Source organism: Pygocentrus nattereri, chromosome 13 (genome assembly GCF_015220715.1).
Source record: "Pygocentrus nattereri isolate fPygNat1 chromosome 13, fPygNat1.pri, whole genome shotgun sequence".
In the NCBI taxonomy this organism is placed as follows: domain Eukaryota; kingdom Metazoa; phylum Chordata; class Actinopteri; order Characiformes; family Serrasalmidae; genus Pygocentrus; species Pygocentrus nattereri.
Window position 1 is genome coordinate 18,565,054 of NC_051223.1, and position 27,221 is coordinate 18,592,274.

The following is a 27,221-nucleotide window of genomic DNA, read 5'->3' on the forward strand; positions in this document are numbered from 1 at the left end:
ATGACAATAGTTCGAGCAGTTTAGACAAAAGCGACCACTGTTGTTACTTAGCAACTGGTGGTCAGCAGAATGATACGGGTATGGTAGAAAATAGCACACTATGTTGGGAGAGAACTCTGTGCTGTATAATAAAACAACATACCAAGTTGTTAAGAAGAGGATATATACACAAAACCACACATATATACACACTGCTGCATTCAAACTGAAAACAAAAGATGAACTGAAACATATGATGTGATATGTTGTAAGGTCAACACTGAACAAAAGGAGCATTATAAAGCTATTTATAAATACTTCTTGAGTTAAAAGAGAACTGACCATTTCTCCAAACACATCCCCATTACAGCTGGTCTCATCTGCACTCAGTCCAGCCAATGAGCGGTCGGACGGTGCTGGCGACACAGGGGGAGAGGAGCTAGTGCTGCTGAAGCGCATAATTTGGGGCGGAGCTGCAGCATGGACTCCATTAGTTGTAATCAGTGGAAAGGCTGCCACTTTCTCAGTGACGTCTTTGGATTGTTGCGGAGCTGAAACAAAGGACTGAGCTGCCACTTGCTGAGGTGTAGCTGGGAACGTTTTCACTGATCCAGTCCCTGTTGATGGTCCTGCACCACCATTCTGCTCCTGGTAGTTTTTCAGCCTTTCTATTAGGTCATTCTTAGTACCAGACACTGTCAATCCCCTCAGTTTCAGCTCCTGCTTAAGCTCAGCAACCTGTAAAAAAACACAACGATAATATACTGAATACTGCTATCATGACCATGAAGCATTGCAGAATTTAAACAGATAAATCACTTACTTTGAATTCATCCAAGTTTGCAGGCAATACACCTGGCTTTGCCCCTCCTGCTTGTGGCTGGTTCTGACGATTAGACCCATTTTGAGTGGATGGTGTAGCAGAGGGTGTGGAAACTGATCGTGAAGGGGAAGGGCCAGTATTGGCAGGCGGCTTTTGCTGCTGTTGCTCTGCAGGAAGTCTAAAAATATATAGTGTTCAGCTTCATTCTTATTGTGGAAAACTTGCATAAAGTTCTGCAACATGAGATGGCACAATACTGGTTCTCTTTTCCAATACCATAACCTTGAGTAATGGTTGATACTGCCATTCTTACAACTTGTTTCTCTTTAAAAACTACTAAACATATAAGTCAGCTACTTTCGATCCGAAGATCACTTAAGATGGCAATCTAAAACATCACTTACAGTATAAATGTCTATTACACAACACAAATTAGACCAGGGGTGCCCAATCCTCATCCTAGGGATCTACCACCCTGGAGAGTTCTGATCCCACACAGCTGGATCGACTTTTCACATCCTACCTGAAAACGTTCGTCACATGGATCAGGTGTGTTAAATTAGGGTTGTGGCTAAACTCTGCAGGGTGGATACTTCTGGCTGGACACACTACAGAATTTGTAGTCTTATTCAGTGTTTTTTCCTGGTATCAGACTGGTACCATCTCTATCTACATCGGTGCTGTGCACTAACATAAAAAAAACAAACAAAAAAAAAACTGCAAACCTTTCTTAATTAACAGAACTTACTTGGGGGGAGCAGGCAGGATAGTGTGATAGTTGTAGTGCTGCTGTTGTTGGCTGATAATCTGGAGTTGGAGGAAGAGCTGCTGCTGGTGGAGGATCTTGGCATAAGATGAGTCCAGCTGGGGTGGCGGCTCACGGTCATTCTTCTGATCAGGGGGGATGTACTGGTGATATTTAAGCTTTTTCACTTTAGGCTTGTTCTCTTTGGGTTTCTTAGACCGCTGAGTAGGCCGATCAGAACTAGACTTTGACTGTGGCTGCAACAATGATAACACATGAACAATAAAGATTCAATATGAGCATTCAAGGAAAAAAAGTGGTCACTTTCAGGTTTACAGGAAAGCACTGATATATGTCACTTACTTTGGCAGGTCCCGTAGGAGGACGGGCACTTGCAGTCACCAGAGTTCCATTGGTCATGTTTTGTGAAGAGGAGGAGTCAGTGGTATTAAGCAGAGATGTTGGAGCCTGAGTGAAGAACTGCATGTTGTTCACTAGTTAGTTACAGCATTCATGCTCATATAAATGTATTTTGGTAATCTTGATCCTGATCCCATTCCTACACGTCTTCACTATTTGACTACGCACAAGCAAGTGCAGCAATGAAGTAAATTGTGAATGAATGACAATGTTGAATAATACTGTCTAGCACAGTGTTTCCAAACTCCAGTGCTGAAGACCCACCTGCAAGGCATAGTTTTGTCTTTTTCCTGCTCCAACACACACAGGAGTCATATCATTAACTAATTTTAAAATCCTTCCTGAGCTGAAACAGCACGATGCAGGGAAAACACTAAATCTGCATTTGTAAAACACCTTTCAATATATTAAAAGGGTACAGCAGAACTAATGATGTGACATGACTGAAGATCACTCTGACCAAAATTATTTAATTTAGTTGAATAATATGAACACTTTGATTCATTAAAACATCCACAGAAATGCTCACCTAAAGCTGCTTATTCAAGATTCTCACAGCAAAAACAATAAATGTTTAGAGTGCTCATTTACATATTGCAGCCTTCTGCAATATCAGAACTGCAAATGGCTATACTGGTGATACTGATTAACAAACCATGTACTGATCAAACACAGAGCAGGGAAAATACAAAACTATGCAATGCAGGGAGCATCTCCAAGAGTGGAGTTGGGAAACACTGCTCTAGCATGTTGACATATATCTACTAGCTTCATCTTGACGTAAAAAGAACCTGCAATGTACCTGTGTGGGTGAGGGGTTTCTGTTTAGATTGAGCATATCGGAGGGAGAGTGCTGAGGGGCGTGGCCTAGTGGGGAGTCCTGACTGCCTGGCTGATCAGGTGATAGGGCATCACTGCTGTCCTCATCCAACGAGGAATTCTCACCTTTTGGAGACCCTGAGAGAATGTTGAGGAACAAATTGGATTCTAATGTGACAATAAGCAACTACACAAATGACTCAGTTGACAGAGACAGGGAAGACTGCTGATGACATAATGTAAAGAAGCCTTTTAATGATGTCAGTGCATATGTGGTTTAATGCTGACCTATAAGTGTGGGCACAGGCAGGATGTTTTTGTGGATGAGCTCAATGGGGCCAGGCCGGTGAGAGATCTTATCGTTGAGGTCATCAGCTAGTCGAGCCCTCTTCAACTTCAGCTGCTTGGCCTGCAGAGAGGGCTCTGCTGAAGTCTCTGTGGGTGGGACAACTTACAAATAACTTACAAATCAAAAACATACAGACACTAGGGATGCAAATTATCGATTAATTCATTAATCATTAGTTGATTGATCTTATCGATCGACTTTCGATTAATTGATAAGCGGCGTTTTTCACCTGAATTTTTCAATTTGTTTGTTCAATTTGTGTTTCAATAGGGCCTTTAAAAATATCAGCTAAATAGTTAAAATGCTGAGTTCAAAAAGTATATATTATATTATGATAATTATATTGTATTATATTATATATTCCTCAAGTAATTATGCATTAGGAAAAGAAAGCAGACATGTTTTTTATGGTATAACAAAATACATTCTTTAATTTAAAAAAAGAAATAAATTAAGGACTGGCTCAGTTCTTGCATTTGAAACATTAGACATATTTAAAAAAAAAAAAAAAAAAAAAAGAATAGAAGAAATTAAATAGAGAGCCAAACAGAATATTATTGAGCCTATAGAACATGATGTGAATTTGGACGGCTGTGAATTTCCCCGCTGTGGGACTAAAAGGATTATCTTATCTTATCTTATGAAGAAACTGCATCTAGGCTATTAATTAGGAAATCCTCAACAATCCTCAACTGAAACATCCACATTTTTCTGCCTTAATTTGTATAGGGTTACAGCAAAATAGACAGGTGGAAATGTTTCACCAACCTTCCCGCTGCCACTATTGCTCTGCTTACCCCAGCAGCAGCAAAGCCATCATTGACTGCGAGATTTAGCGTGTGTGCCATACATGCAGCTGATTTCCAGCTGACTCGTGTGGGGTTGTTTGCTTGGACAATGTTTCTAGCGTTGTCGTGAACACACGCTGTAACACGACCCCAAGTCTCCACAACATCACTGAGCTTTTCAGCTAAATTGTCAGCGGTGTGTCTATCCGACATGTCGTCGTAATCAGCACTGCAGATTGTAGCTGCCAGTTCTCGTCAGTGTAGTGGCACGTCACGGTAATTTAACTTTCTGTTGTTAGAGCCGTCCAACAATCTGTTGTCAGGGCTACAGCAGTAGCAGTAGCTAGCTTTGTTTTTAGCTCACTCTTCTTTTTTTCGTAGCGAGCTTCGATGCGGGAGGTTATTGATGGCCTCGAAGGGATATTGTAGCCTGGCTCTAGGAACGCAATGAGATCCTGAAATCCTGCACAGTCAACTGTGTTGATTGGCATCAAATCTCTCTCGATCATGCTGCATATCCTCTCTGTAACGCCCTCCGCCCTTCTCTCATCACACGCTCGCCTTCCCAGTGTAGCTGTGATTTTAGGTTGACCAGGTGCACTGGTGCAATGCAGGACAGCTGCATGCACGGTGTTCAAATGATAACTGAGTGAGCTAGTGGAACTGTTGGATTTCAATACCGCTTTACACAGAGAACATCTGACTTCTTTGACTAAATTAACAATGTTGAAATGGTCCCACACCGCACTTCTTTTCGCCCGCTTCATTTTGTTTTCAACCCTGGTCTCTCGCGACACGTGTTCACCTCTCATTGTTACGCTCTGTTCAAGTTACTACAGTAGCGCCCTCTAGCGATTAATACATTTTGTTCGAGCAACCTCTTGATCGACAATTAATCTAAAGTCGATTAATCATTCGCATCCCTAACAGACACAGAACAAAACCACACTCCGAAAATTTCTGAATACCAAAAAGGATCTGACCATTTTTTTGCTCTTGTTATATTATGCTAATTAAAATCAAGAACTGAGAGCAAAGACTTCAAGTGTATTGACAGATACATTATTGAATGCATATAGTAACTCATACATCATATATAAGCAAATAACTTAATATTAGCAGTTGAAAAAAAAAACATTGTCCATTTTCCTGCAGGCATCTACCACTGAGTTACAGGGTACTATCTGACACTCACCCTCCAGAATGTGCATCCTCACCAGCTCTGACCTCTCTGGACGACTCCTGATCTTCCTCTTCAAATAATCCTCGGTCTGCAGGAAATAGAGAGAAGGGGCAGCCAGACAAAAGTGAGCTTCTTTTTGAGTATGAAACCTGACATATTAAAGAGGCTTCTTAGATGTCCAATTCTTATGTTGGACTGGGATTCTGCTAACAAGCAGGAGTTATATTATATTATATTACATTATATTATATTAAGTTACTCACTCGTGCCCTCTCCAGACTTTTTCTCTGCTCGTGAAAAGCTGCAGGACTCTTCAGCGCTGCAGACAGAAGCAAAGATGAACTCACAACTTGACTATAGTACACTGACAGTCATATCTGATATAGAAGAACACACTCAAAGCAGAAGTATCTATTTACATTAGTGTCAAATTAGTCAATACATCTCAAAGTGCATCATATGACAAGAGATTTAAGAGAAATAAATGGAGGAAGAAAATGAGGAATTGCTGTGCAAGCAATCTTGTGGGAAATAAAAGGGGTAACTGAAAGAAAAGTAAACCTTGCTTGTTTGATGGTGTGTTATGGCTAACTCAAGACTAAAAGAGGAGGGAAAGTACAAAACTAGTTTTCCCTGGACTGGTCTAATCATGTTAGGTCACAAGGTTCAAGGCCACAGTTGAAGCTAGAGCCCTGTTCAATTAAAATGTTGTACACTGTTGCACAGTATAAGTAAAGCACTGTGAGCAACCATTACAAACTAAACTGCCCAAAGACACTGCATAAATTTCACCATAAATTTCTTTACATTTCTAGCAGGTACAAAATCAGGTACCTTACAGCTACCAAAGTCTGTGAAAATGAAGGAATGAGAATGTGGCCGTTGAGTATGGTGTAACAGCTCTGACTGACTAACAAGTGACGACATTTCCTCAACGACAGGCTTGGGCAGGGGGTGCCCAACAGGGGTGATCACCATTAAAAATGGTGTGGCAGGTCAGTGTGATGCCACCTTAAGGTAGTCTGACAGAGAAAAAGTGAAAGCAATGTGAGTTGGTCAGCTGTCTAGTCTTTCACAATAGCCCAGGAAATGTTACAGGAACATAATGCAATAGCAGAAACAGACGCCCCCCCATCCGTTCTCACATCCTAGTGTTTATCATCCCGTCCTCTTTCTTCCACTGAGCTGACATAGAGTAATGACTTTTAGGTAAGTGACTCCCAACAGAGATTAGGACTCTGTGTTGCTAAATAAACCATACACAGTGCATGTCAGCAGGGCTGAACAATATAGTGTTAATTGTTAGCGTGACATTGGCTTTTGCAATATTCATATCACAAAAAGTCAGAGTATGCAAATGAGTACTCAAACAAAGTGTTTTTGCTGTCTGTTGTGAACACTGACCAGTTCCAACTTATAGTTTGTGTGGGTGTTTTGGTGAATCAGAGCAATCATGTAATTGAACAAAGTTAAATTATTTTGGTTAAAAAGGTAAGGGCCAATTTGTGTCACATGACTGCTTCAACAAAGTATGTAAGTATACTTTAAGGCATACTGCAATTGCCAGTGGTGGGCCAGTGTTCAGTTTTTTCAGAGCTTCAAACTGTCTCCAAATATTACCATGATGTACGCTAATACCAGTGTGTGATAAATATAAAAGTATAAATGCAGTTTGCTTACATGGTCACTAAAGAAGTGCGGTGCACAATTTTCAACCCATTATTTAATTAATGTCAAACTATCTATCTAACAACAATTGGTAAATGTTATACAGTGCTGCTAACTATGAAAGAGGAGCTGGTAAGCATTAGTTTGGCTGACATTATTAAGGAAGACACCGGTCACTGGTAGAAAAATGAACAGGAAAGCTCATAACATGCCACATGGGGTCAGTTTACAGGCAAAGTCCTGCGCTTCAGTAAAAACAGCAAACTGGCCTGCTGGTAAAGCAGCACATGGGAAAAGCTCTCCCTTATGTGTAGTAGCCTGAACCACTCTAAAGAAAAACCACATTTTTTGATAGTTAATTGAGCCAAATGAACTCTGCTTACCACAGAAAATGTTAGACTCTGATTAAATAAAGCACCATTTACACAGATTTAGATGATAAATGAATCAAATCTGTGGTAGTGAAGGGGAGCGACTGGTGTTTGAGGGACAGGAAGACACAATTAAAACTGTTTCCTGGAGTTTGGATCTGTAACCTCTTAGCTAACTTAACATTGGCTCATGCTTGGCCCACACTACAGGATTTTAAAAATTCCTTTGATGAAAATGTTACCGACCCCAAACATGATATTTTCACCATTTTTTCTACAGTGTTTAAAACACTGTTAGTCATTAAAGTTCCCACACTACACAATCTGCTCTGAATAAAACACCATGCACTTTAAGATTGCGTATGCAAACAAGAGTCCTGATCAATAGTTCTCATTCTCAAAACCTTGTAGCAGTTGATCACAAACTTGTGTGACTTTAGATCTAAAGAAACACTGCGGATGATAGCGAGTCTATTGCTACGCTGGTGATGTGTGCTCTCTGCACAGAAAAGGCCAAACGGAAAAAAAATGTGGATAAAGCCATTGCTGCAAAGAAGGGGTCAACAGGGTGTATACACATTGCAACGTGAGCTTGAGGTAAATACAAACATACATACACACACATACACACTTGAGGTGAACAGTTCTCGATTTAGCCACCATGTTTATATCTTATTCCATACACACTGACAAGCTCAGTTCAGCTCAGTTCTTACTGGTTAATGGTCTTTCAATGCATGATGATAACACCACATTTCACTCGAGAGAATGGAGGCCAACTCCCACTACAGGATACTGAGTCGTAAATACTGAACGTTTAATATTTACAATTCACAATCAGGGCGGTACCGACTTGACTAATTTACTCATTCAATCTATCCCAGACATGCCACATCACAGAATATCATCCTCAAATTGGCCCGATTATCCTTCAGGGTGGCCAGGCATTAACGAGCAGGCTACATAGCCAATCAGTGGCATGCACTACAGGATAGGTGTGAATCTGGTATTGGAGGGACAGAAAGCCAAAACCTGTTGTGTGGAATTTGAGAGCTGTAACATACTGGCTAACATTAAACTAATGATGTCTTAGTCAGCAGGCCAAAAGCGAGTGTGTTCTGTGGTGTATGTGGCTGTTTGTCACCAAGCCACTCAAAACCAAAGTGATGGGGAGTTCCAACATGTCTGGGAATCGGGGCTCTCTCTTGAACAATGACTCTGAGAGTCAATATGCTTGAGACAGTCTCTTCAACTCTGCTGAGTTTGAATAGTATGAGATTGTTTAACTGCCAGCACCAATGCTGCTCACCAGCTGTTTTAAGCACAAACTCTGCTCACGTTTTCAATATATCTGCCTCTACAGTGCACCGCTCTGCACCCTAACTCTTTCTTTGTGATTAGGGTTGCAATAAACCATGATCAGAAACAGTACAAGGAATGAAACTCAAAAACGAACTATATTTCCACCGAATAATGTGTAAAACCTGATGCACCTGAAGTTGGCTTCTTATCTGCCCACTACTTATTCAAAATTTCCATACCACCATGAATGGTGCTGTATATTTGGGCAGCAACACACAATTAAGGTAAATCCTGCATTTTAAGGTGGAACAGAAAAGTTCCAGAAAAAAAGAAAAGTTTATCACAGGTTGTGCTGCTGTCTTGGTTAAAATTAAGTGGCGTCAAAGAGTTGATTTTCGATTCTCCATTGGATCCAGAGTTCAGAAAACATGAAATTGTGCATCACTAATATTCTGTGTAGTTGTTCTTAGGTAGTCATAAGTCCTGATTTAGCAGCACATCGGCCAGGAAAAGAAACCACAACCAATAAGAAACAGCTGTGAGAACCATTTGATTCAACAGTGGAAGTCAGTGTAAGGCGCAAGTTTTAGATATTAACGCATATTGGACATGTTCTCATCTCTGGCTACAGCTCATTTCAAGCGATGCAAAACGTGAACAGACTGAATGTAATTATTTGGCTGTTTATTACATAAACAGTGACTATTTCGAAATATCATTTATAACGCAGTATACCTAGTACTGTTTTACCACCCTAATGGTACTGTTTTAATCCTAATCTGAACTTTTTTTTAAAACTTGCTTCATTTTGATCAACACATTGTTTGACTTAAATAAAATCAGTTAAACTGCTTGTTACTTTATGAAGCATATATTTTGGCTCAACTGATAAAATACTCTTTAAAGTGTCTAAAGGAGTTAAGTTATCAGCATAAATTAAGTTATTAAGTTATCAGCATAAAGCTGCAGTTCGAGAGTGGTTAGCTGCACTGAGCTCTTGGTCCTGAAGTGGCCTGCATGCATGATATAAGAGTACAAGAGTCATCTTTGGCTTCTACTGCTATAAAGTTCAGCTGTAGCTGCTGCGGTAGTACTTCCTCCTTCATACAGATAGGCAGAATAGAGACCAGTGTGAACAGTGTGGCTCTTCTTGTCTGATGAGCAGAACCCAGAATAAGGAAGTGGAAACAGAGGGGGAAGCAGGACCACCTGATAATACAAGCAGGCCTTTTCACAATGACTGAGCAATGACACTCATAGGCCAGACCAAAGCTTACAGACATTCTCCCATAGCAAGATCTCCCATGTCTCCAGCCTAACACCAAACCAAAACAACAGCTTTAACACTGACTGCATGAAGCTATGCAAAGTGCAGTGCAGGAAATAGTTATGGATTCAATGATCTAACTATCTGTTTATACAATGCAATGAAAAGAATGCCTACTATGGGGGAAAAAAGTGTGTGAGTTGAAACTCTTATGAGGTTTGAACAAGCCTAAACTTTCATGATTTGAGACATAAAATTAAATATTAAAGGACTGAAATTTTAATGGAACCTAAAACAGAGTAGCAAACAATCCCGGATCTGGTACAGCTTTACTATTACAAGCAGTAACGATGAAACTTAAGTCTTGCAACACACTTGAACTGAGGAAATCAACCAACCCTTCCTTAGTCTTGCATTAACTGTCATTTGAATAAATAAGCCTAAAATAATACTAACACTCTTCATTCAAATGTTTATAAACATGCAAATATGGTCTTTGACGACCTGCTTTGTTAAGGTGACAGACATTTACATTCAACATAACATGCAATGTGACAGCTGCATTTTTGGACATCTGCACGGACAGCTGAATTGCAATGACAGCAGCACGGGCTGAAAAACAAATAAGCACTGCCTTCAACAAAGTGAACATGGTCTGAAACTTATGGAAGAAAGTTGAGGAAAAGAGGAGAACTTACGCGGCATGATTCCTTGGTTGACAAGCTCCTCTCGCGTCCTCCTCTGTTGTAGTTTGAGCTGGAGGACTGCATGAGGACAGAAGAAAACAAGTTAGAGAGCAGAGAATTTAAATATCACACTCGGAACGGTCACATCAGGATGGCAATGTTACGACTCCCTCTCCGCCTCTCAGTGGCTCCTCCACATACACAGACTCAGAGTTTGTGTGAAGTACACAGAAGCTGAAGTATGCGTCTGTCTTGGGTTTGAAAGTACTCTGTTTCTCACCAACATACATGCAGAGGGGAGGGACTGTGAAAGATGGTGGCTATTTGCTGTTACAAACTTCCTGTTTCTCCACGCTCGACCGTTTTCTTTAATTCAAACAGAGTGCCATAGAGAGCAAAAGCAATGAAAGAAGAGGAGGAGGATCAGGGTCAAAAACAGGAACGTACAGAGCACTGGCACAAGAGAGGGCAGAATTGCTCAACCATGAACTGGGTGGAGTGTGAAACCAGGATCACTTTTTTGTTTTGTTTTTAGTAACACAATGTAAGGTCTGTCACTCGGGCATTGCTGTTATGATTGAACATCATAATATGAAATCATTCAGTCCAATCAAAACAATTAGTGCAATAGAATTTAAATAACTGATTCAGCCAAAAATCAAAATTCAAACATTTTTCCCCATAACACATTTGATAAGCCTAGACATGTATATTTGATGTATGATTATTTGAAAAATAGACAAAAGTACTAGAGAACTAGAGTACAGCAGCAGAAGCTATTTTGAAACTGGAGATTACTTAACAGCTCAATGTGGTTTGAGGCAAGTGTGTTGATGGCTTAAGCATGCAATGTGCACAATGCTTGGGCCTAAAAGCTTCCATTACTTGATAGTGCCATTAGTCTCAGAGCTCCAGTGCAAAACTATAGGAAAAAAACAAAACAAAACAAAACATGGGAGCCTAAACTTGACTTAGCTGATCAACGTCACTGGGGGGTAACGTCACTAGGTTGCTGAGACTGTGCAATAGTCCATTGTCCGATTAAGCCCCTAGCCGTTGCTGACTGACGTCAGTATCTTTGGGGAGGGGGGTGACATGCAATAGCATCTAACTAAGTACATGAATGAATGAATGAATGAATGAATGAATGAATGAATGAATGCAGGCATGTCTGAGTGTTTTCATGTCAGCCAGTTAAGACAATGTTCATGTTTCGCAAGGAAAAGTTACATAAGCCTGTTTAACAAACAGTACCACAGTTAAAAAATTATGAACATAAATAAATACAAATGAATAAAATCAATAAAAAGAGCTGTGTACTGCTATAGAATGCTCTTAAGCAAAAAAGAAAGAAAAAAGATTTAGAGACAAATATGTGCATCTTAGACGGTACATTTTCTGAACTTTAAATCCACCACAATAGATGCAACAATTAGGCTCAAGCCTAAACATCACTCAAACGTTAGTGGGCTTAGTGGATTCATCCTTGCACTGGTGAGACAACCACACTCTGTGGGATCAAGAGCCAAGGCACACCTGTCACCCTGTTTAAATGACATCATCATGGGCATGGTGCTGCAGTGTTCACTGGTCAGCTGTTCTGACCTTCATGGGCACAGTGTATGGGATTAGTGCTGGGCTTTATGGAGCAACAGCACCATTCACTCTCTCCACTTCACATACACATGTGCCACACAATGACATGCCAAAACTTGCCAAAGGACATGTATAGCACAACTGACAGGCACGAATGGGAATTCTATTCTGAGAATGTGAAGCCCACCCTCTCAATTCAGTCTGGGCTAGTTCATACACAGCCCCCTCGTCCGCTCTCTCTAGTAAAATGGATGCTTTTGTTAGTTGCACTGTTACTGTGTCATCTAAATTCTTCTCATTCCCACTTTAACTGCAGCCTTTGAACACTCAAACACCCCCTCCTCCGTTAACCACTATTTCTGTCCCAAGTGCACCACTGAGGAAACACAACCCCCAACCCCACACCTCTGAGAAACTTGGACCATTACTGTAAATCAATCAGACACCTTAAACGTCAGCTCTCTCTGCTTACACTGAGACACAGGAGAACTAATTTCACATTTAATGGAGACCAGAGAGTGTCCTACTTTTATGTCTACAGTAACTTATCCTTTGGAGTCAGAAGGAAAGAATCAAGAGCCCAAACTCACAGTGGCCAACTGGGTTAATCCCTAAGCCTGCCAGTTGGTGAGTTCAATTAAACATGTCTCTTGTCCCCAAAGGCCCTGAGCTGGGCACATCACATAGGTCAGCCTGGCTCTTAGACATGGCTTCACATTCTTAACAGACTATCAGGGGAATAACCTCACCTCTTAAGACTTTAAGCTAGACCTGTTCGTGTGAAAACATCTGACAAGTTTTAATGGAGTAAAACTTACCTGGAAAACTGCTCAACTGCTTAAACGGCAGATTTTATTATTTAGCAGAGCTTAAGAGAAAACTAATATGCAAATTATGTGCTTATTAGGTTATTATGTATGCATTATTATGTGCTCATTAGATTATTATGTATATCTGCTTATTAGATCATTATGAATGGGACTACATACAGGCCCTTGTAGTTTAAGAAGTTAACATGTCAGAATGGTAAGTAAATCTATATGGCCTGTATGTATATTTTAACCATATGAACCAGATGGGCCTTGGTAGTGTGCCAAAACAATAATAATGATAGAAAAAATGTCTGTGTGCCACCAGTTTTCTGTCACTGTACAAAAGATGGACCATTTTTCTTCCAAGCAAGCAAAACTGAGAATGTTAAAAACTGAGAGCTAACTACTGTTGCGCTCAATCAGAATAACAATAAAGTACTATTGATGTGTGACTTGTCTTTCTGATTCACACGTTTTCTTAGTCAAAATCAAGAACAGATTCTTAAAAAAAAAATAAAAACACAACAAAAACATTCATTAAATCACATTATTAACTGAAAATATCAGCTATATCAGCAGGAATTTGGCCACTTTTTTGCACCAGCCTTAAAGGGCTAATGTACAAATGACAAGTGATGTCTTGGGCCCACCTTCTTTAAGGCTATGATAGGCATGTCTGTCATAGTCCAGCCTCACAGGCTGCTTATCTCGATCTGTTATCGTTGGTTGATCCTCAAAAGAGGATGCATCAATGTGAAGGCAATGGTTGGTGTCCAGCATGCCTAAATCCAGTTCTGAAGATAATGATCCTGGTCAGTGTTTCAATTCAGCACAAAGAACAAATATTCCAGCTGTTTTCCTTGAGGTGTGAAAATAGGTTTCATGTGTAGCTAATCACAGGCGGAACTTCTCCATAACTGTCAGATTTGTTCAAAAGGACAGCAATATTTCCTCAATTGAGCACCTAAGAAGTTCACACAATGGACAGCATAGTTTCCACTTCTTCTGTCTGGTCAAAAGGTGTGTTTCCACTCGCCTCCGCTTCCCTTCGCCCTTGACTTTCCTCTTGTCACAGGGGTAAATGGCAAATCCCCAAAATGAACACAGCTAACCCATACGTTATATCCAGAGAAACCAGAGAAAAAGATGAGCAGCAGAGAGAATGGGACTGCACAGGCTTCAAGCAAGATAAACATGCTCTCACAGCACTGTCCTCTCCCTCTCCCTCTCTCGCTCTCTCTCTCTTCCCCAACACACACACACACCCACACACACAGAGGCAGGCAGAAGAAGGGCTGCTGAGTGCCGATGACTGCACTGTCTCAGCTGTTGCCACTCGTTCACTCATTACAATCTGCAGACCCTCACACACTCCCTCGGCTCCATTACACCAGTCCAAACTAAAGTACCAACTCATGTAACACATAAAAAACAGATCTGTGGCCAAAACTATTAATGAGCTTTATGAGTTCATATTATTAATCAGAGGATTAAAAAAAAAACACCACATTGACGCATAAAAAGATTAAACAAATCAAACAGTCCTCTCCAGGCACCAGATATTTATGACCTGGTCAAAGCTCATATTTCAGAGGCATTGAGCTCATATATTATTTCTTATATAAATTCACATACAAAAAGTGAGCACGAGCTCTTTAGTATATTAAGAGTCTCAGAGGCTTCACCCACAGACATACATTTTGTATGTCGACCACAACTATGCAAATTTTGTCAGTCACATACCATCTTTATCAGTGTGAAGGGAAACTAACTTCTGTTTATCAAGCTAGTCATTAAAAGCAAATAGTCACCTGCCCTGTACACAACAACAAGCCTTTAGGCCTTTCCCCAATTATGACAGTATTACATCGCCATTATTTAAGCTGATCATTATAGCCTGGTGCTAAAACACATTTAAAGGATTGCATTAAGTAATTAAGTAATGTTTAGCTACTTGAGCTTAAGATGTGTCTGTCAGGCAGCAAGTATTAGGCAAAATATCTAGGAAGCAAGACAGATAATCAAGCCAGTTTGGCCACTTTAGGCTTGTATGTTTCAAACAATGCAGCTGGATACAATGTAGTTGCACAAAATGAACAAAAACAGACCATTATAATTTGAATCACAATTAGTTACATGGCAATTAATCACCATCTAAAATTTCATAATCATGACAGGCACATGAGCCTTATGAGGTAATATGCAGGCATTGTATTCATGGCATCCTATCTTCAGAAGTTATACAAGCATTTTATATTTAAAGCAATCAGAGTCTGTTTTTGTTGTAGACATTTTGACAATTGCCTGACCCTACACGTCATGTGAAAACAACAGCTTGTAGCTGGCTGTTTTGCATGCCAGTTAGAGTTGGCAGCTGTTCACAATGAGTGGTGAAACCCAGCAGACTCTCTGATGACAGTCAGAAGTCTGGTTTGAGACACTAGTGTATTAACAAGCGAAAGGCAATTAGTTCACTAAAAGAATTGGAGTCTCGTTTGACCCTTCTAGTCCTGCCTCTCAGTAAGGTGCAACAGTTTTCGGGGGACATATCTAGCTCTTGACAAGCATACATGTATACCCTCGCCTCAATCCTCTGAGTGGCTTCTGCAGAATGCTGTCGAGGTCAACTGTGGCCCCCCTTGGGTCCTCTCCCAGTTTTAAATAGTAAGGTCAGCTGGCCAAAAGGCGCTATATTCAGCGCAGTATCACCTGTGCAGGCAATGGGTAGAATTACTCACAGATATCCCAGCACAAGATATCCACAATTATGATGACACACGCATTTGCACCAACATATAAAAATCAAACATGTCAAAGAGAGCGAAGTTGAGGAACATGCCAGGCTTCTTTTGAAACTGCAGACATTCATTTTCCATCATTATAAGTAGCACTTCTGCATGTTGTTAGACATTTCTAAGGTGCTTTCCCGTTAAACATGAACTGAAATTTAGAAAAAAGATTTGCTTGAAAGGGGCACCAAAGGTGATATGGTAGCCAATATGGTATAAAACTGCTTTTCAATTTCAAAGGAATGAAGAAAAAGGCACTAAACAGAGACATGAGTGTGAAACCGTGTTTCTTTGTGTCTTTAGCTAGAGCTGATTTCAGTCCAACGAAACACAGCCAGTATTACTTACTGTGGATTCTTGGGGGGGTGATAGTATTTTTGAGGCTTGGCAGTGCAGCCTTACATTGGTCACTATATTTCTATATTACATGGTAATGTATTATATGAAATTTCCACCAGCCCTAAAAGCTTTGCTGGACACACTAGCAATGAACAGCAGTGCTCTGACGCATTGAATGTGAGATGTGAGAGTGACCTCACAGGAAGTTTAACACAGCCTACAATAAGCCCTCGTCTACCCACAAGCACTGAGACACCACCTTGACCAAACAAAGTGCTACACAGAAAACATGACCAAAGTCCACAAGTCTCAGACATTCACAGATGAAGAACTATAAAATGACAGACAGTAAGTACACATGTATCTTACTCTTTATCACCATGAGTAATGCTGTGTACAGATTTTATTTGCAAGGGTTATTAGTGATTTATTGTTAAAAAATTGATCACGCATATATTAACAGCAGAATAATATCAATGCTAACACATTTGCAATTAAAGTCCCGCAAAGAACAGCTATAACTAACAGAATAATCCAAGTACTGAAACACTAAAGTCCTGCCAGAAAATTATCATAGAAACCCCAAAACATGTCCAGAGCTTCCTAACAGGGTGTCTTGCAGCATTGTTGTGTTGTGATGAAGAAATTGCTTCACAAACTCATTGCAATTTTTAAAACCATTAAAGCTGGACTTTCTTTACCAGGAGAGGTTTGGGAATGTAAAGAGATTTCACTGGCTGTGAAACCCTTTGACACAACGCTGACTGCCCTAAATCTAACTAAAGATGAACACTTATGAACTAATTCAGATGAAATAAGCATTTCCCAAATTACCACAGAGAGCCCAGATTAAAAGTTTACAGCCCAGATGTTCAGGTCAGCTTTACTCAACAGGCACATCTCTCAATGACAATAACAACACAGCACATGTGACAGTGGGTTTTGTTATTCCATTATTGGGAGATGGATTCAAACAGGAAGACCACTAAAAAAAGGAGCTCCTGGTTTGGTCAATTTTAGCATTCACTTTTTCATTTTGTAAACACTGCAGATTTATTCTGGATTCACATTTCTTGGCAATCACTTAAATTACAGTAACCTGCTAAAACAAATCCATCTCAAATATAAAATATAGTTCATCACCTCCTCTATCCCAGAGGGAATTGAAGGTACATATCATATTCAAACCATGTTTTCCTCACTCCTGTTCAGGCAAGGAAGTGCACAAGCTCTAGCAGCAGAACAGGAAACATGTCATTACATTCCTTGTCTTTTAGTTTGATTAGGAATTCTTTATGCTCACTTATTTTTCCTCTAATCTAGTCTGTTCTTAGGAGTGCAATACTCACATTGTGTTAATATTACATCAACTCCAGAACTGTTCTTAAACGCGGAGCATGGGGAAAAACATGTTGGTAGAATTAAGTGGACAAGTTATGCTGAATCACAACACGGAATACTCAGGCTGCACATTATTTACTTTAAAACACAAGAGAAAAGAGTCGTTTTACAAACATGCATAAATCATTCTAAACAAAAGTTCATCCACTGCAGCACTTATTTTATTCCTGTGAGGGAAGGAGATTAAAGGAAGAAACAAAGAGAGAGAAAGAGGAAGATGAAATCTGATCTCGCCTACATGTGGCAATATGAGGCACTAGAAGAAAGAGGTTAGGGTGTATTCAGCAAATGAGGTTTTGGGTGGACGTTCACATCCAGGCTTGCTGTTTTTGTCATAGCATATTACATAACGGCCAGCTGAAATCATTTTAATCTGCACCCCTCGACCCTGCCCTACTTTTGAGCTATTGTGAAGCCAGTCTGCAGTAACATGAGTCTGGGTCTCAGGGTTACAAAACACTTCTCTTCTAGTAAATAACAATTTAATTATTATCTTCTCTAGCATTGTGGTGAACACAGCCTTGACCTGTTTGTGATGGTCTGATCAGGAAAGTCATTAAGATGCGTCACGCTGACCTCTTATGTCTTCACATTCAGCTGATGTTTAACACTGATAACCTGGCACTTGCTCTCCAACGCAACAGGCATGTTTGGTATTTCTGAACTGATTTGCTTATAATTTAATCTGCTAGGTGCTGTCACTTTTTCCATAAATCTCTTAATCTAATAATTAGAATATCAAGGAGATGGATGTCATGCACTATTGCAAAACAAGACAACACAAGTGTCATTTAAAGAGAGTGTGGTGCCTAAACCCCACTGTCCTCGCTAGTTTCCAAGCTATCCTTCCATCTCAGCTAGGTGTAGATGTGTAAGTCAAAATAAAGCTAGCTTTGAACGGTCCAGCTAAAACTGAATGTAAAGGAGGAAAAAACTTTAAACAGCAGTTTCATGATGAAAATTCCTATTGTAGTATATCACTTAATCCACAACTAAAGACTGACAAAAGTTTGATATAAAAATATAGTATGTTTGAATGACAGCCGATCGATGAACAGTAAGGTTCAATGTAGCTAAACCGACACAAGGAGTATAAGTTCAAGTTCATTAAATGACTGTCAAGTTGACTGCAAGCATTAAAACTAAAATACTAAACAATAATTCAAATGAAGTTGAATTATATAAGTTGAAAGCCTGAAAAATACAACTTCTCTGTCTGTTCAGAACTATGTTGGCATTTTATTACCCACAGTGACAGCGGTGTAGCCATGGCAACGTGAAAAAATCCACAGAAGCAGATATTTAATTTTTTAAGCTGTTCGTTTTCTGGCATATATCAGACTTTGAATCTGTGGCCTATCAGATTATGGAGATAAAGTTACATTCAGCTTTTAGTGAATATGTTAACTGTGGGAGTCAGTGTTGGTGAATAATGCAAAAATGAATTTGCATCATGCAAACTATTAGCATGCTTGCTCACTGGTAGCTGATCAGACACCATTAAAGATAGTTTGGTTTGGGTGGGGTGGGTCTGTGGTCAGGTACAATTGATGAAAAAATCTGCCCAAATTTTTCTTATTACAAGGTAAAACTTGATGCTGGCGTCTTTCAAGATGATCCCATCTAACTTGAATCAAACAAAAGAAACATAAAAGTGCAAGAATTTCTAAACTACAGTTAAAACTAAATGCAGGTGCCTATAGCTAAAAAATGATACCAGACTTTTAGCTGATAACATTTTTATCTTGGAGTAAACGGTACTTTCAAACTACATCAATATAAATATTTGCATCACAGACTACACCTAACAGCACAGCTTCAGCATCTAACAATCAGTCCCTCTGCACTGGCCTCAAAAAGGTATGAGAAAGAGTCCTGTAGAAAGGTCTGGCTGATGAAGCACTTTCTATAGCTAAGGGGTATGACTACTTCATTGAGTTTGGCTCACCAAACTCACTGATGCAGGTTTATCAAGAGCACCATGTCACAGGAGGTCTGCCTGAGCATGCATCTGCATGCCTGTTTTTCAACAAAGAAACAACAAGCCTTACCTTCTGGATATGATTTTTGGAGAACTTATATATTACATAGTTTCTTTATTGGTGAACTTGAGGTAGAACTGCATACATGCTTGGGTTGCTGCTGGGGAATTAAGCCCATCTCTGCACCTTTATCCTTTCAGCGTGGATCAGAAGGGCTCTGTGCTATTGCTTTTCATTCTCTCATTTTTCTACACAATCCATCCCACTCTGTTTTGGGCCTGTGTAAGCGTGCCGGAGCTGGAAATGGCATCCATCCCATAGTGTTACATAACACAGAAAACCACAGAGCAGCTCAGAGACAGAGCAGCAAGGCTGCTGCCACCTCCCTGCAGCAGCAGCACTACATGCAGTCTAAAATTCACAAAATTCAAGCTCAGGCTTCTCGGCTTTATACCATACCGTAATGCCCCATGTGCTTTAGCATCTCCATAGAGAAAAACACAGAGGAACATGCAAAAATGTTTGTGGTTCAGTACTGCATTGCCTCAGTTATGCAAGATGTTACAGGCTGAATCATGCCTGTACTATCTGATGCCTGTCCTCTTAAGACTTGTTATAACCATTGCTCAACATACAACGTAAACAGACATTCTGTACTCAGAGCTAAATGGAGTTGTAATAGGTCAGCAGTCCAATGTCTGTAAAATGCATTTGAAAATCAATACAAAAGCAACATAATAACTGACTGTTATTGGTACCAGTTACTGGCCCTGCTATTGTGTGGGAAGTACTTAAAAGCACTTTAAACAAATCTAATTTAAAACAAAACTAAAGCAAGCCTTTTACCCAACTTCCTGACCTGGTGACAGTATAGTGACACATAACTGAAGACCAAAACATGACTCACTGGAACAGAACCACCAGAAAGTCAAGACATAACAGGATGAAGTAACCACGAGTTTATAAGCAAAGGACGCTTACAGGTACTGCATTTTCTTGATGTATGTGTGGATAATTATTCCAGAGTCTGGACTTAAACGAAGACCAGAATCTGATTTACTAAACCAGGCCTTAAACAGAAACTCGCTGGATGTATCTGTTTCTTTTCCAGTCCAGACATTCTGTACTGATGTCAGTGTGTGGACTGATTCTTGGTCTGTAATGGTTGGAGCTCCACTCCCAGTCTCCATGGAGCACTCAGATGGTTTTAAAAGAGAGAGAGGGAGGGAGATACTGAGAGAAAGTGAGAGAGGGACAGAGAGCGAGGGACAGAAAGAGAGATCTTATCCTCTCCATCATCCCTTTCAGATGGAACAAGTCCAGGTAAAGCATCATTCTATGAAGTTTTACTTGAAGTGCAACACGAATGAGAGAGTCCTGTGTAACCTGGACTTGGTAAATTCACACTGTTTAGTATTAATTACAAAAAAAATGACCCAGCAATTAGGATTTTAAGTTAAAAATTATTTTCCAATATTTTTAATTGCCTGCGAGTTTTGAGCTATTGTGATTGTCAGATTCTACACTTATAGTGGCATCTACTTTTAACAGACTGCAGTATGGAAACTACGTTTAAGTAATTAATTGTAGCGGTCTTGGGAAACCTCATTGCAAACAGGGCAATAAAGCTTGTACAAGACTTTTAACAACAGTGAGCTTAGCCATTAAACATCAACACTACTACCCTCAGATCAGTCACCACACCCTCAACCAACCTTCTGTGAAGTGGCTCTGCTCAATTCAACAAATTATTTACAGTTAAGGACTGTACCTGAGTGTATGGCCATATCCTTCCTTTTCCAGAAGGAAGAGAAATCTCTCACCGAGTCCAACAATCCATTTGCAAATCAGACATGAAGAAAAAATGAAGGGAAAAGAATAGGAAGAAAGTGAAGAATGAATGAAACAAGACAACAAGTAGGCGCTGGAAGAGAAATCCAATAGTTGTCCCAGAACCTGCAGAGTGCCTATATGTGCCTCTCACCTTCCCTTTGACTGCAATCTCTTCCCTTTGACCAAACTCTCTTGTGTTGGCGTGTGGGTGCACGCCCAGCTTAAGTGGGTGTGTGTGAGTGCAAGTATTTGAGTCTTTCTATGAGCCAGTTTCTTCCTTCTTATTCTGTGGTTAACTGTCCACCTTCTAGTTACAGAGCAACTGTCAGAGTTTCCTGCTCCTTGAAAAAGAACTTTTTTCCCTGCAAAAACAGGCGGGAACATTTCTGGTCAGAAGAGTCCAGCCCTCTGCCTAGAGTGTTTAAGAAATCAGAGCACAGATGGTGGGGAAAACTCGCATTCCAGATCACCTTTGGCCCCTGAAACACTCCCTCTTATTCTCCTGGCTGAGTGTTTCTACTCAGCCTCCTTTCCTTCTATATACAGAGTTATGCAATGTAATCTTTCGGAAAACTCCTGTTTTGTTCCTCTCATATCCTCCGGGTTGTGTCTTTCCTTCTCCCATATCTCCCCATAATAAATATTTTCAATCCCATTTCTAATGTATTTGTAAACTTTACTGACACTTTACGCTAAACTTTACATACTTTTTGCAATACTAAATTCTCTTTTGCTTCACATACCATACCTGAAGAACAAAATCTGGGTGTAGTCTTAGATTCTGAGCTCTGTTTTACCCTGCATTTAAATGCAGTCAATAAAGTAGCTTTTTATGATTTGAAAAATATTGCTCAAGTTCAGAGTGATGCAGAGAAACGTGTTTATGCATGTGTTACAAGCAGAGAAATTATCCTCTACAACTTAAGAAAATATTCTCTACAACTTGTACAAAATGCAGCAGCACAGATGCTGATACAAATACTCGCTTTCTGCAAACACCTACCATAAAATACAGAAGACACTTCACTATCATGAAACTTTAGCTGATGATTAATTGTTGTATAAATTATTGTGATTAACAGTTTGTCTTTTGTTTATTTTATGCAATTAATAAAGTAAAAGCCTAAAACAGCTAAACTGGTTCATCAGCGATCATGCTTAGCTTAATATGCTATATTTTTGCTTTATTTTGCAGCCAACGAGATGATACACTGCACTGTACAGTACATAACAAATGTCTACAGTTTTACAGTCAACTAAAGATTACGTTTTCTCCTGAGACTGTGAAAATATAAGCGATAAACACTTGATCTGCAAATATACATGCTAACATTAGTATTACCTATTCCAGCTTTTCAATTAACAAACATTCCTCGTAAACATGTAGCATATATAGCTCAATTTACATTTAGAACTTTGGAAAAAGTAATTTGTTTTAATTACTTTTGCAAGTCATAAAAGAAATTACTTCAAGAAAGAAGTAATTTTTCTGATTTATGTTTATTTATTTATTCATCAGTCAGCTGATGAAAATGCATCTGGCTCACATTATGCTTGCAGAGATACAACATGATCGTAATTGTAGAAAATAAGGCGGGCGGGGAGACCTCTTTCTGCTTCTAATCTGTGGAACTCAATTTCACCTTTTATTAGGCAGTCAAGCTTGGTACACCCTTTTAAGAAATACTAGAAAACATCCCTTTAATTTAGCTTTTAATCAAACTTCCACTCCCTTTTCTATATATCTTTTTAATTTGATCCAACTGCTACTTTTATTTTTATTTTTTTCCTTCTACTGCATTTACCAAACAATAACAATAAAAGAAAATCTAACCCAACTCTATTTTCTTATATTACTGTTAAAGTTGATCACTTGTCTGTAAAGCACTACAAAAAGTGCTCCAAATATTTAAAAAATATATTTTATTTGTGATAATAAGTGGACATCGCTAAGTGCAGGAGCGAATACAACTGAATGCATCTTAAATTATGATCCGATCACTCAAATATCTGTGGAGGTGTTCAGGGATGCATCTGACCACATTACATTTAGTGTGAATGCTGGAGTATTTCAATGCGTCACTGGCAGAATTGAAGGACCACATTATTCAGCTGTGTCACCACACTAGAGACGAAAGCAGCTGCGTGGCTTATTTCAACTCCTCATCCATTTGTTTACATTGCATTAGCAATCCATGCGGTATAAAGGTTTCTAACAGCCCTTACATTTAGGTGAGCAAGGACTCCTGGTACATAAATGCAGTGAGAGACTGATGTAGTAAATGTGCATGGTACCCTTCCCCCAATCACAAGACCCAAACACGTGCTGTTACTGGAGATGCATTTGAGACATCTACAACAATGTCTGGTGTAAATGCCAGCTACAAATTTCATGACGTACGTATGAGAAGATCACTTCTGATTAAAAATGATTCTTACCATGCATTATAAGCATCGTGACCACAGCTGTATATGAGTGTATCTGTGGGTGTTTCTGATGAATGTAATGTATTGATGCCATCCAACAAATGTAAACTGGCTCTGTCATAACAATGCAAGCACAGCTTTACTTCAAGACATACTGCAATTATAATATGCTCCAACATAAATGCAATAAAAACATTTTATTCCATAAAAATCCATAAAACGTCCATAAAAAACACAGCCAGAGCCAAGGCCTTAATCCGCCCACAACTACACCCACTAACTGCAATGTCCGTATTCACATTTTATGCAACTTAATGCAATCTCTCAAACAGCATGAATGCAAAGGCTTACACAAGAAAGAAGACAGTCCTCTGTTTATTATTTAAAACATAATGGATAGAAACCTCAGGCATCAAGTCTCATGTGTCTCAGAGTGTCTCTGGTGTGAGAGATAAGAAAGGGTCCTGCAGTAACATGTTTTCTGTGAGACAAACCTCAGTGCAGGACAGCCCCAGGATAAAAGTGTGAAAAGAAAAGGTGTGGTGGCTACAGGCCAGGGACTGTGAGATGGAACATGCCTCAAACAGGTAAGCATTACCCTGTCACTGTAATTCATTCTCAGCAGGGCCGCAACTCCACAAATATATTCACAGGCTTTAATATCTCTATACAAATCTTACTGATGAGATCATCCATTTTCCTGGAAATAAACATCACTCTAGCTCTCCTCTGTTGTATTTTCATAATTGTCTTGTTTTGACAATGCCAGTAAAAAAAGATGGCAAACTGATACACAAAACAGCTGTGCAGACAATTCCATAAAGTGCAATATGGACGGTCACAAAGAGTGCTTTTACATCCTCACAATCTTGAAACTGAAATTCAATAACACACACTTTACTCAAAGTATATGTTTAACTGTTGAAAACAAGGCATTATGTAAGAAGAGCTGCTGAATCTAAGATATCTGGATGTGGCAAGATGTGTGGGCATTTCATGGTGAATTTTATTTTTCAAAAGCAACATCAGTGTAGCCTATTCTTGCTCTCAGATAGGATTGCATTTAACAGATCAATACTGGATACAGCAAACGTCCTTGATGAATGGAATCATAAGGGAAATTGTAGGAGGGAGGAAAAAAATTAACACAAAGAGAAATTACAGGTTAATATTACAGGGGTATAAAACCATATAAACAGTAAACTAATCTGAAGGTGGCAACTTCAACCACATTGCCTTTAGAAACATCTATAATCAATTATAATAATACTATAATACTTTCCTGGTAAAAAATACACTAATGTAAACAAAACTTCACAAAACTTCACGTCTCTATTCTACTATTGTGTAAACAATTTCTGTAGTTATAATCAGCGCATTTTTCAAAAATATTTTTTTTCAGACCAAGTACAAGTGCATATTTTTTTTAGTACTCGCCAGTACAGAATCCATATTGAGCAATCTACTTAGAATTAAGTTGTTGTTAGTGTGTGTGTGTGTGTGTGTGTGTGCAAGCTTAAAAGTTAAAGCAAAAAATTTAGCTGATTTAAAATTAAGTGTACTAGCTAGCTATACTATGTTATTTAACTCTACCTTGGATCAAATAGTAGACAGCGGGTTTTGTTCCGCGTCAGAAAAGCACTTCTGTTGAGCTGTAGTTTTGATCCTCATCTGTGTCTTTCAACAACAGTCTCTATAGCTCAGTGACAGCACAAATCACATCAAATCAAATTTACTTGTAGCACTTTTTACAACGAATGTTTTTATCTTTTTAAACAAGAATGTAAAAACCCCACATACACGGCTAAAGCATCTGAGAAGCTCACGTGTGGAGCTTTATGTTGTCTTGGATTCTTGACTGGTTGAGCTGTAGCTGAACGCCCTCCAAAGCCAGAAAATGTGTGATTTTAGTAATCTTCTTGGTAAGTGGTAATGTTTGGACAGATCATCATGTACAGATAAAACTCACAATTTATGTGCTTACGTTTTATATGCTCATTTATATGCTGTACGAAAAACACTTGGTCCATGCTACATGAAACGCAGGCTAGCGCACAGCGTTCACTCACCTTAGGTCACACGACATCGGCAGTTATCAGAATGTTGGTTTCTGTGTATTTTTATGAGAATATTAACTACAAGTAAATGTGCGTGGTGTTGGCCTGATTTCAGATAGAATCAGGACCAATGCATTCCTATTGCTGAGGTCAGAAATTTACACCCCTATAATATTATATGTGTGGCATCAACTCAACTCACCATTCTTCCTCTCATTCAAGGGCAGCAGACTAGGGATGGACTGCAGAGAGAGCTCCTTTAGTTCACATGTGACGGCCTCACTCTGCGGGCTTGGAGCGGAGCCTGAGGCCACGGCAGACACCATGCTGCCTGGTCTCAACTCCTCCCCAGCCTGGGCCTCGGGGGCTGCCAGCATGACACGCGGGTGATGACCGTCAGACCTGTGACAGATGATAAAAAGAAGTGAGTTTACATGCAACATCCTACATACTATCACTATACCCGTTCACCTGTACGCAGAACATACATGAGAGAACCAGGACTGGAGGAAGATGATCAAGGACTGGTGGAATAACCAAGGGTTCAAATTAAAAGAGGAAGAGGAGAGCACTGAAATGGATGGATACAATCTGAGGAACCATGACCCAGCCATTCAGATGCCTGAAAACCCACACCGATGACAGGATATTCTGGAGAAAGACTATTCATATGGATACCAGGGGTAGGAAAACGGCATTTAATTATAATAGTAATAATAAACAATTGCTCAGCCAATGCTATTGGTTAAAACAGTTTAATTTTATTTACTTAGCCAACAGTTCCTATTTAAATAGGAATGATTTTGAACTCTATGCTTGTGGGCACAGTAGGAAATTGGTTCTGCTAGATAGGCATACTGAAAAAATTAAGTGTGCCCCTAAAATAGTGATGTTCAAGAGGATGATAGCATAACTACAGTGATTAACAATAATGCAAACAAACATTCACAAGCAATAAGATAATTATTTCATCCATGTTCTCCAAGGGAAGGTGTGATGCACAACAATTGTGAGGAAATCAAATATGGGTATGTTAAATTACAGAAGGACATGTAAGACAGCAGCAGCTTTCAAGGGCTACTAAAGCCAAATCTAGCCCTGGTAAAAGGGGTGTACAGGGAAGTAGTAATTAACTGCTCAAGTGCCAGTAAGTGAATACTGAAATCACTATTCGGGTATTTTTTTTCCCCCATCTTTGGTTGGAAATTTACTTTGTGTGCAGGCTAACACGTTACACCAGATTAGAAAACCAGAACTACCCATTTTATAACTATCTATAACCGCTGGTTATAGATTACTTGATACAGACTTGACTGCCTGTTATCGGTCAAATGGAAGAATATATATTTTTAAGTACAAAATAATGTGTAATATTGTTTAAAAAAATAATTCATTTGGTATGTTTTGGTTTTCTGGCCAGTCAGCCACAAATACTGCACTTTGGCCCCCCAAGATAAACATCTGGTCGGTCCCGTTTTGGTACTCCCCCCATTAACAACAGTTCATGAGGCTTGTCAGGTCTTATTCTAGCACAGCATAAAACCGGCTGCCAAAATTAGCTTACTGGTGTTTGTTGCAGAACAGC

General features: G+C 39.5%; 1 protein-coding gene across 8 annotated transcripts in view; it reads right to left on the reverse strand.

Moving 5' to 3' along the window:
* The window catches only part of mrtfab (myocardin related transcription factor Ab), a 37,643-nt gene that overhangs the window by 6,391 nt on the left and 4,031 nt on the right, over positions 1 to 27,221 (reverse strand). For 2 of the 8 annotated variants that reach the window (XM_017725312.2, XM_017725307.2), the window contains exons 2-11: positions 25,839 to 26,038; positions 10,413 to 10,478; positions 5,370 to 5,425; positions 5,119 to 5,194; positions 3,075 to 3,221; positions 2,770 to 2,924; positions 1,911 to 2,027; positions 1,551 to 1,807; positions 803 to 980; positions 322 to 717 (exon numbers count right to left, since the gene is read on the reverse strand). In XM_017725312.2, the coding sequence (XP_017580801.1) occupies positions 322 to 717; positions 803 to 980; positions 1,551 to 1,807; positions 1,911 to 2,027; positions 2,770 to 2,924; positions 3,075 to 3,221; positions 5,119 to 5,194; positions 5,370 to 5,425; positions 10,413 to 10,478; positions 25,839 to 26,013 (1,623 nt within the window). In that variant the 5' untranslated portion in view covers positions 26,014 to 26,038. Of the gene's footprint in view, positions 1 to 321; positions 718 to 802; positions 981 to 1,550; positions 1,808 to 1,910; positions 2,028 to 2,769; positions 2,925 to 3,074; positions 3,222 to 5,118; positions 5,195 to 5,369; positions 5,426 to 10,412; positions 10,479 to 13,458; positions 14,022 to 21,090; positions 21,293 to 25,838; positions 26,039 to 27,221 lie in introns of those variants that run through there. The other 6 variants (XM_037544058.1, XM_017725309.2, XM_017725308.2 and 3 more) reach the window with 6 other exon arrangements.